The 17545-nt window shown below is 43.6% G+C and overlaps 1 protein-coding gene across 1 annotated transcript; it reads right to left on the bottom strand.

Moving 5' to 3' along the window:
• Positions 1–13414: 13414 nt before the first annotated feature.
• LOC109898954 (gastrin/cholecystokinin type B receptor-like) lies at positions 13415–14542 on the bottom strand. Its single transcript, XM_020494001.2, has one exon. It carries the CDS (start codon positions 14540–14542, stop codon positions 13415–13417), a length of 1128 nt encoding a protein of 375 aa, XP_020349590.2.
• Between the last annotated feature and the right edge of the window lie 3003 nt (positions 14543–17545).

Genomic DNA, 17545 nt, shown 5'->3' with positions numbered 1-17545 from the left:
TATAGCAGGACTTGTAGGAGAAGCTGTCTACTGGCTGGACAGTGAGGTGGACAAGGTAATACCATGAGTTGAAGCTGTATGAAAAAGACAGAAAGAGAGAGTGACGAGAGAGAGAGAGAGAGAGACTTGGAGAGACAGAGAAATAGACAGTCAGGGAAACTGCAGAAAAGAGATGGCCAGAAGAGAAAGAGAGAGCGAGAGCGAAAGAGTGTGTGTGTGTGAGAGAGAGCAGACAGGTAATGAAAGCTGTGTGTTGGCATGCCAGGCCAGTTGAGTGTTTCACACCCAGCCCCATCTTCATTTTTCCAGCCTGAGAATAAATAGCATGATGAGAAGTCATAATGAGTCTAGTCAAATGTGCCAAGCTAGTCTTCTAGAAAAGACCAACTTTGAATGCATTTAATCTAACTCACAAATCAAACATTGTTGCATGAGTATAATGAATCCCAATCACTAACCACTCTCTGTGTCCAGGGCGAGTAGAAGGAAGTATCCCCTGGAATCTGGATCTGAAGTCAGTGATGCATTTCCCCTCCTAATGGTTAAGGTTAAGATTTGATGAAAGTAATCTGATCCTAGATTGTTTTGTACCTGCAGTATTCACCATGGAGAGAACACAGTGAGGAGGACCAAAGCTTTGATATCTTCCTTGTTAGCCTGGGTGCCATGTCTGGTTCTGCTCTAAACAACTTGTCTTTAGACAGGAAAAAATGTAGTGTTGTTGAATACAGAAATCGTCAGGTATCCAGACCCAGTAGTTATAAAAACTCTGGACCACCTTTACACACACAGAGACACATACAAAGCTCTCCCTCACCCTCCATTTGGCAAATCTGACCATTGTTCTATCCTCTTGATTCTGCGTACAAGCAAAAATTAAAGCAGGAAGCACCAGTGACTAGATCAATAAAAAAGTGGTCAGATGAAGCAGATGCTAAGCTACAGGACTGTTTTGCTAGCACAGACTGGAATATGTTCCGGGATTCCTCCGATGGCATTGAGGAGTACACCACATCAGTCATTGGCTTCATCAATAAGTGCATCATTGACGTTGTCCGCACAGTGACCGTACGTACATACCCCAACCAGACACCATGGAATACAGGCAACATCTGCACTGAGCTAAAGGCTAGAGCTGCTGCTTTCAAGGAGTGGGACACTAACCCAGAAGCTTACAAGAAATCCCGCTATGCCCTCCGATGAACCATCAAACAGGCAAAGCATCAATACAGGACTAAGATCGAATCGTACTACACCGGCTCTGACGCTCGTCGGATGTGGCAGGGCTTGCAAACCGTTACAGACTACAAAGGGAAGCACAGCCGAGAGCTTCCCAGTGACACAAGCCTATCAGACGAGCTAAACTACGTCTGTATTCGCTTCAAGGCAAATAACACTGAAATATAAATGAGAGCACCAGCTGTTCCGGAAGACTGTGTGAATACGCTCTCTACAGCCGATGTGAGTAAGACATTTAAACAGGTCAACATTCACAAAGCCGCAAGGCCAGACGGATTACCAGGACGTGTACTGCAAGCATGCGCTGACCAACTGGCAAGTGTCTTCACTGACATTTTTAACCTCTCCTTGTCCGAGTCTGTAATACCAACATGTTTTAAGCAGACCACCATAGTACCTGTGCCCAAGAACACTCAGGTAACCTGCCTAAATACCTACCAATCCGTAGCACTCATGTCTGTAGCCATGAACTGCTTTGAAAGGCTGGTCATGGCTCATACCATTATCCCCTAGACCCACTACATTTTACATACCGCTCCAACAGATCCACAGATGATGCAATCTCTATTGCCCTTTCCCACCTGGACAAAAGGAACACCTATGTCAGAATGCTATGCTAACATAGTACCCACAAAGGTCATCAAAAAGCTAAGGACCCTGGGACTAAACACCTCCCTCTGCAACTGGATCCTGGACTTCCTGACGGGCCGCCCCCAGGTGGTAAGGGTAGGCAACAACACATCCCCACGCTGATCCTCAACACAGGGGCCCCTCAGGGGTGTGTGCTCAGTCCCCTCCTGTAATCCCTGTTCACTCATGACTGCACAACCAGGCATGACTCCAACACCATCATTACGTTTGCAGATGACACAACAGTGGTAGGCCTGATCACCGACAACGACGAGACAGCCTATAGGGAGGATGTCAGAGACCTGGCAGTGTGGTGCCAGGACAACAACCTCTCCCTCAATGTGATCAAGACAAAGGAGATGATTGTGGACTACAGGAAAAAGAGGACCGAGCACGCCCCCACTCTCATCGACAGGGCTGCAGTGGAGCAGGTTGAGAGCTTCAACTTCCTTGATGTCCACATCACCAACAAACTAACAAACGTCCAATCACACCAAGACAGTCGTGAAGAGGGCACGACAAAACCTATTCCCCATCAGGAGGCTGAAAAGATTTGGCATGGGTCCTCAGATCCTCAAAAGATTCTACAGCTGCACCATCGAGAGCACACTGGTTGCTTCACTGCCTGGTATGGCAACTGCTCGGCCTCCGACCACAAGGCACTAACTACAGAGGGTAGTGCAAACGGCCCAGTAAATCAAGCTTTCTGCCATCCAGGACCTCTATACCAGGCGGTATCAGAGGAAGGCCCTAAAAATTGTCAAAGACTCTAGCCAACCTAGTCATAAACTGTTCTCTCTGCTACTGCACGGCAAGCGGTACCGGAGTGCCAAGTCCAAGAGGCTTCTAAACAGATTCTACCCCCAAGCCATAAGACTGCCGTGGTCATCCCCCTCTTCAAAGGGGGAGACACCCTGGACCCAAACTGTTACAGACCTATTTCCATCCTGCCCTGCCTATCTAAGGTCTTCGAAAGCGAAGTCAACAAACAGATCACTGACCATCTCGAATCCCACCATACATTCTCCGTTGTGCAATCCGGTTTCCGAGCCGGTCACGGGTGCACCTCAGCCACGCTCAAGGTACTAAACGATATCATAACCGCCATCGATAAAAGACAGTACTGTGCAGCCGTCTTCATCGACCTGGCCAAGGCTTTCGACTCTGTCAACCAACATATTCTTATCGGCAGAGTCAGTTTCCTCGGTGTTTCTAATGACTGCCTTGCCTGGTTCACCAACTACTTTGCAGACAGAGTTCAGTGTGTCAAATCGGAGGGCATGTTGTCCGGTCCTCTGGCAGTCTCTATAGGGGTACCACAGGGTTCAATTCTCGGGCCGACTATTTTCTCTGTATATATCAATGATGTTGCTCTTGCTGCGGGCGATTCCCTGATCCACCTCTACGCAGACGACACCATTCTGTATACTTCTGGCCCTTCCTTGGACACTGTGCTATCTAACCTCCAAACGAGCTTCAATGCCATACAACACTCCTTCCGTGGCCTCCAACTGCTCTTAAACGCTAGTAAAACCAAATGCATGCTTTTCAACCCTTCGCTGCCTGCACCCGCACGCCCGACTAGCATCACCACCCTGGATGGTTCCGACCTAGAATATGTGGACATCTATAAGTACCTGGGTGTCTGGCTAGACTGGAAACTCTCCTTCCAGACTCGTATCAAACATCTCCAATCCAAAATCAAATCTAGAGTCGGCTTTCTATTTCGCAACAAAGCCTCCTTCACTCACGCCACCAAACTTACCCTAGTAAAACTGACTATCCTATTTTGCGATGTCATCTACAAAATAGCTTCCAATACTCTACTCAGCAAACTGGATGCAGTTTATCACGGTGCCATCCGTTTTGTTACTAAAGCACCTTATACCACCCACCACTGCGACCTGTATGCCCTAGTCGGCTGGCCCTCGCTACATATTCGTCGCCAGACCCACTGGCTCCAGGTCATCTACAAGTCTATGCTAGGTAAAGCTCTGCCTTATCTCAGTTCACTGGTCACGATGGCAACACCCACCCGTAGCACACGCTCCAGCAGGTGTATCTCACTGATCATCCCAAAAGCCATAACCTCATTTGGCCGCCTTTCCTTCCAGTTCTCTGCCGCCTGTGACTGGAACGAATTGCAAAAAAAACGCTGAAGTTGGAGACTTTTATTTCCCTCACCAACTTTATACATCTGCTATCTGAGCAGCTAACCGATCGCTGCAGCTGTACATAGTCCATCGGTATTTAGCCCACCCAATTTACCTACCTCATCCCCATACTGTTTTTATTTTATATACTTTTCTGCTCTTTTGCACACCAGTATCTTTACCTGCACATGTTCATCTGATCATTTATCACCCCAGTGTTAATCTGCTAAATTGTAATTATTCACTCATATGGCCTATTTATTGCCTACCTCCTCATGCCTTTTGCACACAATGTATATAGAATTTTTTTTCTACTATGTTATTGACTTGTTTATTGTTTAAGCCATGTGTAACTCTGTGTTGTTGTCTGATCACACTGCTATGCTTTATCTTAGCCAGGTCGCAGTTGTAAATGAGAACTTTTCTCAACTAGCCTACCTGGTTAAATAAAGGTGTTCTCAACTAGCCTACCTGGTTAAATAAAGGTGTTCTCAACTAGCCTACCTGGTTAAATAAAGGTGTTCTCAACTAGCCTACCTGGTTAAATAAAGGTGTTCTCAACTAGCCTACCTGGTTAAATAAAGGTGTTCTCAACTAGCCTACCTGGTTAAATAAAGGTGTTCTCAACTAGCCTACCTGGTTAAATAAAGGTGTTCTCAACTAGCCTACCTGGTTAAATAAAGGTGTTCTCAACTAGCCTACCTGGTTAAATAAAGGTGCATTTTTTTTATTTTTATAAACTCCTGAACACCTAATCAAATGGCTACCCAGACTATTTGCATTACCCCCCAGCCCCCAGCCCCCCTTTCCCCCTCTTTTACACTGCTGCTACTCTCTGTTGTTATCATCTATGCATAGTCACTTTAATAACGCTACCTACATGTATATATTACCTCAACTAACCGGTGCCCCTGCACACTGACTCTGTACCGGTACCCCCCTGTATATAGTCTCGCTATTTTACTGCTGCTCTTTAATTACTTATTACTTTTATTTCTTATTCTTATACATATTTTTTTCAACTGCATTGTTGGTTAGGGGCTCGTAAGGAAGCATTTCACTTGTAAGGTCTACACTTGTTCTATTCGGCGCATGTGACTAATAAAATGTCATTTGATTTAATTATACTGTGTTGCAGGCCTATCATGTCACATCATGGAGAATGTCATTTTTATATTTGTCCTTTTGTTTATCCAGACCAGTACTGCCATTGAGATATGAATCACATTTTTAAGGGAACAGTGGTATTAGGGAACTCTGGTATATCTCACATGCATTCATCAAAATAAAGTTATTCAAATGTCTTAATTGAAAGACCTACATGGCTATTTTAATCACGACTCCATTATCTCCATTAAGTTCACAGAAGACGCTGAGGCAGAGAAGCTTGAAGGGTTGTGAGAGACCATGAAGGATTCGTTAATGTACTCTGAGTTCCCTTCTCTCTCTCATGTCTCCATAAAAACCATCACCAACAATTATCAGTAATTATACTAAGAGTATACTGGCTGGATGAATGGAGGCTGTAAAACCATAGCAACACGCTAGGCCTGCTTTTATTCACAGATTTAAAAAAACATTTGGTCCCACTTTATTTGCAGAGTCCCATATAGATAATGTGTAGCAGTAGAGGCTGCTGAAGGGAGGGCAGCTCATAATAATCAAATCAAATCAAATCAAATGTATTTATATAGCCCTTCGTACATCAGCTGATATCTCAAAGTGCTGTACAGAAACCCAGCCTAAAATCCCAAACAGCAAGCAATGCAGGTGTAGAAGCACGGTGGCTAGGAAAAACTCCCTAGAAAGGCCAAAACCTAGGAAGAAACCTAGAGAGGAACCAGGCTATGTGGGGTGGCCAGTCCTCTTCTGGCTGTGCCGGGTGGAGATTATAACAGAACATGGCCAAGATGTTCAAATGTTCATAAATGACCAGCATGGTCGTATAATAATAAGGCAGAACAGTTGAAATTGGAGCAGCAGCACAGTCAGATTGACTGGGGACAGCAAGGAGTCATCATGTCAGGTAGTCCTGGGGCATGGTCCTAGGGCTCAGGTCCTCCGAGAGAGAGAGAAAAAAGAGAGAATTAGAGAGAGCATATGTGGGGTGGCCAGTCCTCTTCTGGCTGTGCCGGGTGGAGATTAAAACAGAACATGGCTAAGATGTTCAAATGTTCATAAATGATCAGCATGTTCGAATAATAAGAAGGCAGAACAGTTGAAACTGGAGCAGCAGCACGGCCAGGTGGACTGGGGACAGCAAGGAGTCATCATGTCAGGTAATCCTGGGGCATGGTCCTAGGGCTCAGGTCCTCCAAGAGAGAGAAGGAGAGAATTAGAGAACGCACACTTAGATTCACATAGGACACCGAATAGGACAGGAGAAGTACTCCAGATATAACAAACTGACCCTAGCCCCCTGACACATAAACTACTGCAGCATAAATACTGGAGGCTGAGACAGGAGGGGTCAGGAGACACTGTGGACTCATCTGAGGACACCCCCGGACAGGGCCAAACAGGAAGGATATAACCCCACCCACTTTGCCAAAGCACAGCCCCCACACCACTAGAGGGATATCTTCAACCACCAACTTACCATCCTGAGACAGGGCCGAGTATAGCCCACAAAGATCTCCGCCATGGCACAACCCAAGGGGGGGCGCCAACCCAGACAGGATGACCACATCAGTGAATCAACACACTCAGGTGACGCACCCCGTAATAATGGCTGGAACGGAGTAAATGGAATGGCATCAAAGACATGGAAACCATTCCACTAATTCCAGCCATTACCACGAGCCCGTCCTCCCCAATTAAGGTGCCACCAGCCTCCTGTGATGTGTAGATGCTCATATGTTCAACAAACTATCTACTGCAACAGTTTGATGAATATAGGGTTAGGGTGATGGCTGGGGTTATGGCTAGGTTTAGGGTTGAGCCAGGGTGTGGAAGACACTGTTAACTATAGGTCCTTATTTGTCTTAGACGTTATTTTGATTTGCTCTCTATTTTCTGTCTCCCTAATTGTTTAATTGTAATTACTGCCCCCTTGTTAGTCACCATGGCAACTGAAACACTTGGAGTTGCTGCACCTGAGCCTGATGAGCTTAACTAGCTATGCTCACTCCTGGCTCCTGCTGTTGGTAAGAACATTGATGACTGGCTGTAGTAGTATTTAGTAGTGTTAGTTGCATTCAGTAGTATTAGTAGTATTTATTAGGATCCCCAATTAGCTGCTGCAGAGGCTACTCTACTTGGGGTCCAAACAGGAAGCAAAACAGAAGAAAAATAATACATAAAGCACTACATTACAATGTAGCAGACACTCCCATCCAGAGGGACCCACAGCTAGGGCATTCATCTCAATATAGCCAGGCGAGACAACCACATATCAGAGTTGTAGCACAATCACGTATCACATACTCTCTCTTCCAATCAAATGTATTTGTCAGATGCTTTGTATACAACAGGTGTAGACTAACAGTGAAATGCTTACTTACGGGCCCTTCCCGACAACACAGAGAGAAAAAACAACACAAGAATAAATACACAATGAGTCATCGACAATGTACTGAGTACCAGTACTGAGTCAATGTGCAGAGTCAACGTGCAGAGGTATGAGGTAATAAACAACATGCAACAATTTCAAAGATTTTACTGAGTTACAGTTCATACAAGGAAATCAGTAATTTTAAATAAATTCATTAGGGCCTAATATATGGCTTTCACATGACTGGGAATACAGATATGCATCTGTTGGTCACAGATATCTTAATAAAGGTAGGGGCATGGATCAGAAAACCAGTCAGTATCTGGTATGTCCATCATTTGCCTCATGCAGTGCGACACATCTCTTTATCATAGAGTTTGATTGTGGCCGGTGGAATGTTGTCCCACTTTTCTTCAATGGTTATGCAAAGTTGCTGGATATTGAAGGAACTGGAACGCGCTAATGTACACGTTGATCCAGAGCATCCCAAACATGCTCAATGTCTGATGAGTATGCAGGCCATGGAAGAACTGAGACATTTTCAGCTTCCAGGAATTGTGTACAGATTCTTGTGACATGGGACCGTGAATTGTCATGCTGAAACATGAGGTGATGGCTGCCGATGAATGGCACGACAACGGACCTCAGGATCTCATCACTGTATCTCTGTGCATTCAAATTGCCATAGATAAAATGGAATTGTGTTCGTTATCCATAACTTATGCCTGCCCATACCATAACCCCAACGCCACCATGGAGCACTCTGTTCACAACGTTGAGATCAGCAAACCGATCGCCCACACAACGCCATGCACACTGTCTGCCATGTTCCTAGTACAGTTGAAAACGAGATTCATCCGTGAAGAGCACACTTTTCCAGTGTGCCAAACTGCAATCAGGTCAAGACCCTAGTGAGGACAACTTCTTTGGTTGTGTAAACCCACAATTTCATCAGCTGTCCGGGTGGCTGGTCTCAGAAGATCCCACAGGTGAAGAAGCCGGATGTAGAGGTCCTGGGCTGTCCTAGGTACACGTGGTCTGTGGTTGTAAGGTCTGTTGAACGTACTGCCAAATTCTCTAAAACGACATTGGAGGCAGCTTATGGTGGAGAAACGAACATTCAATTCTGTGGAAACCGCTCTGCTGGACATTCCTGTAGTCAACATGCCAGATCCACTCTTCCTCAAAACTTGAGACATCTGTCACATTGTGTTGTGTGACAAAACTACACATTTTAGAGTGGCCTTTAACACAAGTTGCAGCTGTGTAATGATCATGCTGTTTAATCAGCTCCTTGATATGTCACACCTGTCAGGTGGATGGATTATCTTGGAAATGGAGAAATGCTCACTAACATAGGTGTAAAGAAATTTGTGCACAACATTTGAGGGAAATACACTTTTTGTGCATATGAAAAATATCTGGGATCTTTTATTTTAGCTGAAGAAATATTAGACCAACACTTTACATGTTGCATTTATATTTTTGTTCAGTGTATAAGAGCTTGCACCAACATGAGTTTTCAATTAATAAAATGTGTGGGATAAATTGTCACAATAGATTTGCCGTGGTAAACGAAGAAATGAAATACTTTATTTCAGTTGTAATGAATGATTGTCAAATAGTTTAATCTAAAATAGGCTACAACACAATCATGATTTAGTTTCAAATGTCAAATGTGTAGCCTACAGTTAAGGAATGTTTCCTTTTACCCTCTTGATCAGAAAGGGCCATGTTTTATTAAAGGTCCCAAACAGTCATTCCGATTCCCATGTAAACAGCCTTTTGAGTGATTAAAATATCACCCATAATATTTTAAGGGGATAGAAATGCTAAAAATGTGAGGAAATATATATTTTCTCTCATGGCCAACTACCAGGAAGTTTGAACAGACAGGCTGAGTGCACATGGAGCTTATATTCATGAGCTTGGCTTGCCTGACAGCTCTTTGAAATGGCTATGTCAAGAAACTTGGATGCAGTGAACAGAGTAAAATTATCTCAAGCAAATTTGGTGATTCACAAAAAGTCAACTCAAACAACATTAAAATTGCATCGATGACGTAAAAATGTTTATACATCTCCCGTTTGACATGTATTTTGTGACTCTGTTAACAGCAGCACTGAGGGATGTGTCGATATGACAACTGCGTCAGAGTTTTAAACGACCCTCTGCCGCCTTTAGAATCATGCTGGCTGAAGACCTAGTTAGCCAGTAACTAGCTAACATTAGGTAAGAGAATATCATGTTACCATTGGTGTATTAAATGAATGTTAGGTAATGTCACCTTATCCCCCTAACCCCAACCCTCTTAAGGATCTGACCCTTTTTTCAATTTTGGCCTAAAATTAAATAAACTGCCTATAGCTCAGGACCTGAAGCAAGGATGTGCATATTCTTTATTGTGATAAATTATGATGGAAGGGCAAACAGGCTAACGGCAATTTATTAATGCGGACTTCAATAGTTCTAGCAGTTTTTATCCACACAAGATAGTTAAATGGAAACACCCTAGCAGGCAACTGTCGCATCTATTAGCTGGCTATAATCTGGTGCCCATTGATGGTTGCAATTAGCCCTGTAAATGTATCCATCGCCCTTTGAAGAAGCAAAATCAGAAACACTTTTCCAATATATCCAGTGATGTTGCTCCATGTTGTGTGTAGATAAATGTGGCCTCAGTAGGCAGGTTTCCATTGACCCACACATCAATTAGATTATTATGGACAAAGTATAGATTATTTTCACTTGTCAAACGGCAGCCAAGCATCGATGATCATGTCACCAGAATTGATTAGACCCTTGATACTTACTGGAAAGGGTCATCAAGCTTATCACCTTGCACTTTCACAACCCTGGGGAATTCATCATAATTGATTTAATCTGTTGCCTAATAAATTGCATGCTTTCCCGACGAGTCGTAGTGGGAGGACCTCAAACCATGTCATCATGTGACTCCAAGTTTACTTCCATATGATGGTTGTTATATCAATATTTTCACATAAAAGCCTTTCCACCGACATTTCTCACATAATACATTTGACCGACACAAAAAGATTCCACCTTGTGTAGCGTATTTTGTTTTGTCGACATTTGGAAAGTTTACAGCCAAATGTTCTGTTTCCATCGGGACTGTCATGTTATCCGACATGTAGGCTACTTTACATGCATAAAAAGGTTGGAAACCTGGTTAATTACGTCATTTTTATCCAACACAGGTGGATTGTAATTTTGTCCAACTGCGACAAATGATGATGGAAACTACGTTTTTTTTATAAATAATAATTTGAAGGTACATGTCAACATGCAGGTCAAACTATGAGGCTTCACTCCACACAAATGTGAAGTTCTATATACATTTAATTCTAAATGCCTATGTAACCGATGTGAAATGGCTAGCTAGTTAGCGGTGGTGCACGCTAATAGCGTTTCAATCGGTGACGTCACTCGCTCTAAGACCTTGAAGTAATTGTTCCCCTTGTTCCAATTATTTCAGATATACAGAAGTGTAGAGTGCAAGTTTCACCATGGCATGGCCCATGGCGATACGTTGGTACATTAAGGAAATTAGAAGGGGCGGGGGGATTTCGGCAAAGTCATTTTCTTGCCTTCCGAAGCCCCCCCCCCCCCAATTTCCTTAATTTTGTCACTAGAGAAATACTTTCACGCTATTGGTCAACATGAGCTACCAAGATTATTATGAAGGGTGACAGGCCTTGCAATCCTGAAATAGAAGGGGGGGGGGGGGGGGGGGGTCAGCAGGAAAGAAATGGCTTTGCCGAAATCCCCACTTCTAATTTCCTTAATTTTGTCACGAGGGTCAAATACTTTCCGTGGCACACATCAGAGTCAAATACTTTCCGTGGCACACATCAGAGTCAAATACTTTCCGTGGCACACATCAGAGTCAAATACTTTCCGTGGCACACATCAGAGTCAAATACTTTCCGTGGCACACATCAGAGTCAAATACTTTCTATAGAACAAACTTCTCGTCAGGATAGGCAACCGAAATTAATAATTAATGTATGTGTTATATTAAACACAGAGGAGGGAGTAAAATGTAGGCAAGCAATAAACACTTCAGAACAACTACTAGTCGAATAAGACATGGGAGAGATGACAAAAATAGACTAATACACTTGAAACAAATAGCCAAACAGAAAACTGCAGACATTACTTGTGCCTTTTTTGCAATCAAACCGCTATAAAAAAAATATGTAAAAAATTCAACGCAGCCGAATGTGATAATTGACATCTGCCTTGAAGAACACAAATATATATATATATATAAAAAGCTTTCTGATACTAATATCAGTGAAATGTAGGCTGAACTGACAACGGAGTGAAGAGCAGAAATCTCAACTAGCAAGAAAATTGCATCAATGAAGCGTTGAGTGTGTGCGCATTCACGCGAAGAGCGGGGATAATTCTGTCAGGGGGAAGATTTTCGGCACAACACCTGGCAAACCGAGACATAAAACAGATAGTGGGGGGAATACAGGCTGTTTCCAGTTTATTAATGCACAATTTGCCTAAATGGGAAATGGAAACAACCACTTCATTTCTATTCGACACTGTAGGTTTTTGTGAAAGTGTTTTTTTGTGTGACATCATTACGTCTATAGTTTTTTTTCATCGACACAATATTGTTACATGGAAACGAACCGTAGCAGTTGTCGAATCTATTTTCTATGCGAACTTTCTACAACAACAAAATATCACTGGAAAAGTTCATGGGAATAACTGCAGATGGTAGGAGATTGGTTTTGGTGCCAGGGCTCCGCTATATGCGTCAACATGGGATTGTCGTTGGGCAGCGATAGACAACCACAGACCATGGATCGGGCCGTCTCACCAGTACCATTAATCCGGACATCGGGCTCCGTGTCCCGGCCGCCAGCGGGGCCACATCACACCTCGCGGCGGAGCCAACTCAACTCGTCACGGTGCCATTCAGCAGGGAGCGATCCGTCTGCCAAGAGACCCGCGTCACAGCCTCGCCAGAGAAATAATGAATGGAGATATCCATCTAGACTCTAATCTAGACCCTGTACCGTCCTTTATGGAGGCAATTTGAATGGACTTGGAATAATTACTAGGAATATAAAATATGATGATAGTAGTATAATAATAATCTAATTTAACACAATTATGGAAGCAATTTGAATGGATTTATAACTGTAGATTATGATGATAGTCATACAATATTAGCCTTATAATTGAAATAATGCATAATGGTTTCATTATAATTGACGAGATTTAAGTTTTGGATACAGCTCATTTTGTTATTGACTTTGGAATGGAATGAGTTCTACTTCATAGGACTTAAATTACAAATATAATAATACTATTTAAACAGGGAATAGGCTAGACATTGTAGCCTACACATACAGTATAAATGGGAATGTTATTTTAAATCACGAAATAAAGGCTACTATCCTTTTGCACAAATATTTAATGAGATGCATGTCATTATTGTGTACACTCCATGAGAACAACATCAAATATCTTTCATTTGAAATTGGATTTAGTGAAACCAAATCCCCAAAGATCATTAGGTATAGGACCTCATGCTCATCATTTACATCGACCGTTTGATTAATCAACGGTCCTGGAATCATGGGGCACACACTCCAACACACTCCAACACACTCCAACACACTCCAACACACTCCATAATAAAGACGGCACCACACTTCATAATTAAAAGGGCAACACACTCTATAATCTCAGTTATGGCAAATATCTCCATTTGCTTCGGAGGTTCCGTTGGAAAACAGACACATTTTCACAGAATATCCTATTTTTAACTGTAGGACGAACGTTTTCCTGTCCATTGGACAAATAAGTATGTGATATACCACGTAGGCCAACATTTGATCCGTCTGTCTGTCAATCAGTCAAAAACAGTCTCACACACTGTCACAGACGACAGGCTCTTGCTTTTGATTAGTTTGTTGCCTGGATTGGCATTTCTTTCTGCGCCGCGCTTCTCCGATTGCGCCCTGCTATAGGGTACGAGCTTGGGCACTGAGGTGCTGCCCATAGGCATAGAGGACTGCTGTGGCGACAGACTTAACAATGACGACAGTTTCTGTCTGTAGCTTTTCCTGAATCGTTTTGCAGACCTGTGTAAGTTACCCACGAAGCAATAACAGAGCGGGTTGAGAGCGGAGTTGGTTAGACCCAGCCATAGCGCGAAGGGTCTCCCCTGTAGAATCCACTCGTCATATACATGGTTCACATCATCCTCCTCTTTCTCTAAAGATGAAGTCATGTTAAAGTCTAACCATATGTCCACTACATACAGAGGCAACCAAGACAGGGTAAAAAGCACAACCAGCGACAGCACCATCTTGGCGATCCTTTTACGCACTTTCAGACGGGACAGTGATAGCGTAACGCCAAATGTATTCGAATCTTGCGTCCGTTTTTCGTCGTTGCCCCACAGCTTCCAGCCGGTCAGCACGCTGATGACCAGGTTAAACAACACAGGGAATCCATAGAGAGAGCAGAAGAGCAGAAAGCTATATCTCTGTTTCAGTTTGACTTGGTTCCAGCTCTCCACACACACAGTGAGGGTGATGTCCAGCAGCGACAGAGTTTGGGTGGTATTCATAAAGAGGAGCGGTATGCACAGCCCCGACGACACGATCCACACCACACAGATCATGCACAGTATCCGCCGCCCGGTAAAAAAGGACCGGGCGTGTAGAGGGTTGTGCACGCTGTAGTAGCGGTTCAGACTGATCACGGCCAGGCTCAGGACGCTCGCAGACACCGACACAGCCTGAACGAACGGCACGGTGCGGCACAGAAACTCCCCGAACACCCAGGCGTTGTAGACCTGGTGTCCCAGGTTAACTGGCATGCACACACACACCACCATCATGTCACACACCGCCAGATTGACCAGCAGTCTGCGGGTCGCTGACAACCCCGCCAGACCGGTCCTCTTTCGGGTGAGGACCAGAAGAGCCATGATGTTCCCTCCGAGCCCGGTGAGGAAGGACAGGGAGTACATAACCACCAACACGATGGTACTCGGTTCGTGTCCCGAAAATAAGAACAATTGCGGGTAGGGTTTGGTATCCTCCGGTAAACTCCAGTTGTTGTGCTCATGTTGAGGTCCCCCATGTGAAATATTCGTAGAAAATAAACGTCCAAAATCTGAGTAAAAATTCGTTAGATTCATCTCCCGCTTGTTCTTACATCGTTTGCACTGTGTGGAGTACCCAAATCAGACGCGCACACAGGTGAGACAGAGAGCTGAGCTGCGCGCAGCCCGTTTCCGTGGTGAGATGAGGATTTCACCAACACATCTTTGACGCCTTGTCGAAAGAGATCCTAATTATCTAATACCCATTGCGATTAACTGAAAAACAGGATACACTGAAGAAGTGCGGTCCTCCGCTGGAGCGAGCGCTGTAGTTCACTCGGACCCCGGTCAATGGAATATTTATCCGTGTGACTACAGGAAGCAAGAGCTGCGCTATCCCCCGCACGCACTCAGCCCTGGCCGCATCTCATTCCAAAAGTTGTTGCATCCTCTCTGTCTTCGTCCCCTCTCCTATATCGTACACAGGTATGGATAGATGACAGCTAACTCTTTTGACTGGATCCATTGACCTCACCTAAGATACTAATTCTGATCAGTGAAGGAAAAGTGAGTGGAAGAGGGCCGATGGGAGGTGGCAAGCTTTTGCAATGGAACGCTTCCAGAAATTAATGAAAACCCTCATTCCGAATGAAGGGATAGGATTGAGTCTCTCTCTCTCTCTCTCAGACGATGCGTTGCGGTAGCCCATCAACTTGTCCTATAATGTAGGCACCGGAAGTGACGCACATGCATCTTTTACACTGTAGCTTGGTGATGCTGGTGCTGAAAAAATATTTTCACACTTCACATCATGGGTGTTGAGCTATAAGATTTGGATGATATACAAGAAGAGGTAGGCTATAAGAATGCAATCAAATTGTAGTCAACCACTGAAATCTTAATGAAGTGTCTAGAGATTATGTTAGAGGGATGCTGTGCTACGCCATGCTTTCCTCATGCCCAAACTCTGGTCCGTCAATCACACACACCACCATCATGTCACACCACCAGATTGACCAGCAGTCTGTGTGTTGTCGACACCCCCGCCAGACCGGTCCTCTTTCGTGTGAGGACCAGTTGAGCCATGATGTTCCCTCCGGGCCCCATGAGGAAGGACAGGGAGTACATAAATGTTTTAGGCCTACCCACACACTTGCAAGCCCACACAGGTGTGTAGAATCCACAACTGCTGTGCTTGGCAAGGCTCACTTGGAGTGGTGCTCTTCGCCAGTGGTGGTGCTGAAGTCGCGGTCAGTGCTTTTCTTGCACTGAGTTGCGGTGATTTTCCAAGGTCCTGAAATCGGATCTTCAGGCACCATTTGAAAGGCAGGCACACAATTAAAGTTACCTCAGGTTGAGTCTCCATTTAACCTTGGCCTTGTCCCATAGACGGGTTGCCTGACAACATCACGAAAATTATGCGCAGGCATCAATGTTGCAGAAGGCCTGTTGTTATGATCATATAAATAGAATGAATAGAAGCTCAGAAGCTCTAACCCTGTCAATTTGACTGGTAGAATCATGGTTACACTCGCAATGGATGCCTGGTATTGTGATGCAATCATTTCCAAGGTTATGTAGAATGTTCATTCAAATTATGTTAACTGATGTGGCTCTTGCGATGGAATGTATTTTTTTGTAATGTCAGTTGAGTTAACTCAACAAACACAGCACAGATTGAATGGTACACTTCCCGGTTTTACTTCCTGGCATTGGTACACTCAAAATGGCTACCAGTCTACCCATAGATGCGGTAAAGAGGTCAATGGAACTCGACCCAAACAATGGAATTGCTATGGAAACTCATGGGGAAAGATGCTGTGAGGGAAAGATCCCAAATCTCCTCATTCGCCCCCAGCTAAATTTGCCTACATTTAGGCTATTGTTTACATGTCTATTTCACGTTATGTTGTAAAAATCGTAGTATAATGCTTCTATGGATGTCAACCCCAATGTTCATGTCATCTTCACCAATCAACAGTATTGCAGTTAAAAATGACTTTGATTAACACCACAAATTCCTGTATGCTAGCTATGCTACCAGATTTTATAAACAGGAATTAGCATTTAGAAGTCACTTTTTATAAACCTGTAAAGGAACAACTTCTAGAATGTTATGCAGCGAAACAGCCCAAAATATCAAAATTGGACTTTAGTAACCACATTGTGGGCCTGTTACAATACATATTTTAGATCAAATCAGTTGTTAGATCAAATTGGTTGAATGTGCGCCAATCTGGTGTCCTTCTTCTGTCCCCCATGGTCTGCGTTAGACTGGCATCTTTAATGCATATTTTATCATTGACCTGAAAGGGGCAAATCCAATACAACACATTACTGAGAACCACTTTCCATATTTTCAAGCATAGTGGTGGCTGCATCATGTTATGGGTATGCTTGCAATCTTTAAGGACTGAGGAGTTTTTCAAGATAAAAAATAAACGGAATGTAAACACAGGCAAACACAGGCAATGTCCTAGATGAAAACCTGGTTCAGTCTGCATTCCACTAGACACTGTGAGATGAATTCACCTTTCAGCAGGACAATTACCTAAAACACAAGGCCAAATCTACAGTGGAGTTGGTTACCAAAAAGACAGTGAATGTTCCTGAGTGGCCGATTTATAGTTTTGTTTAAAATTTTCTTGAAAATCTATGTCAAAGAATGTTTGTCTCGCAATTATCAAGAACCAATTGAAAACAATAATGGGAAAATATGCACAATTCAGGTGCAGAAAGCTCTTAGAGACTTACCCAGAAATACTCACATCTGTAATCACTGCCAAAGGTGGTGTTACAAAGAATTGACTCAAGGATATTTCAGTATTTTATTTTCAATAAATTAGCATAAATGTCTTAAAAATATGTTTTCACTTTGCCATTATGGGTTATTGTGTGCAGATGGATGAGATTTCAAAAAAATCTATT

Source organism: Oncorhynchus kisutch, linkage group LG11 (genome assembly GCF_002021735.2).
Source record: "Oncorhynchus kisutch isolate 150728-3 linkage group LG11, Okis_V2, whole genome shotgun sequence".
NCBI classification, from domain to species: Eukaryota; Metazoa; Chordata; class Actinopteri; order Salmoniformes; family Salmonidae; genus Oncorhynchus; species Oncorhynchus kisutch.
Note: the sequence above shows the minus strand (reverse complement) of the source record. Positions and strands in the feature narration are given on the sequence as shown.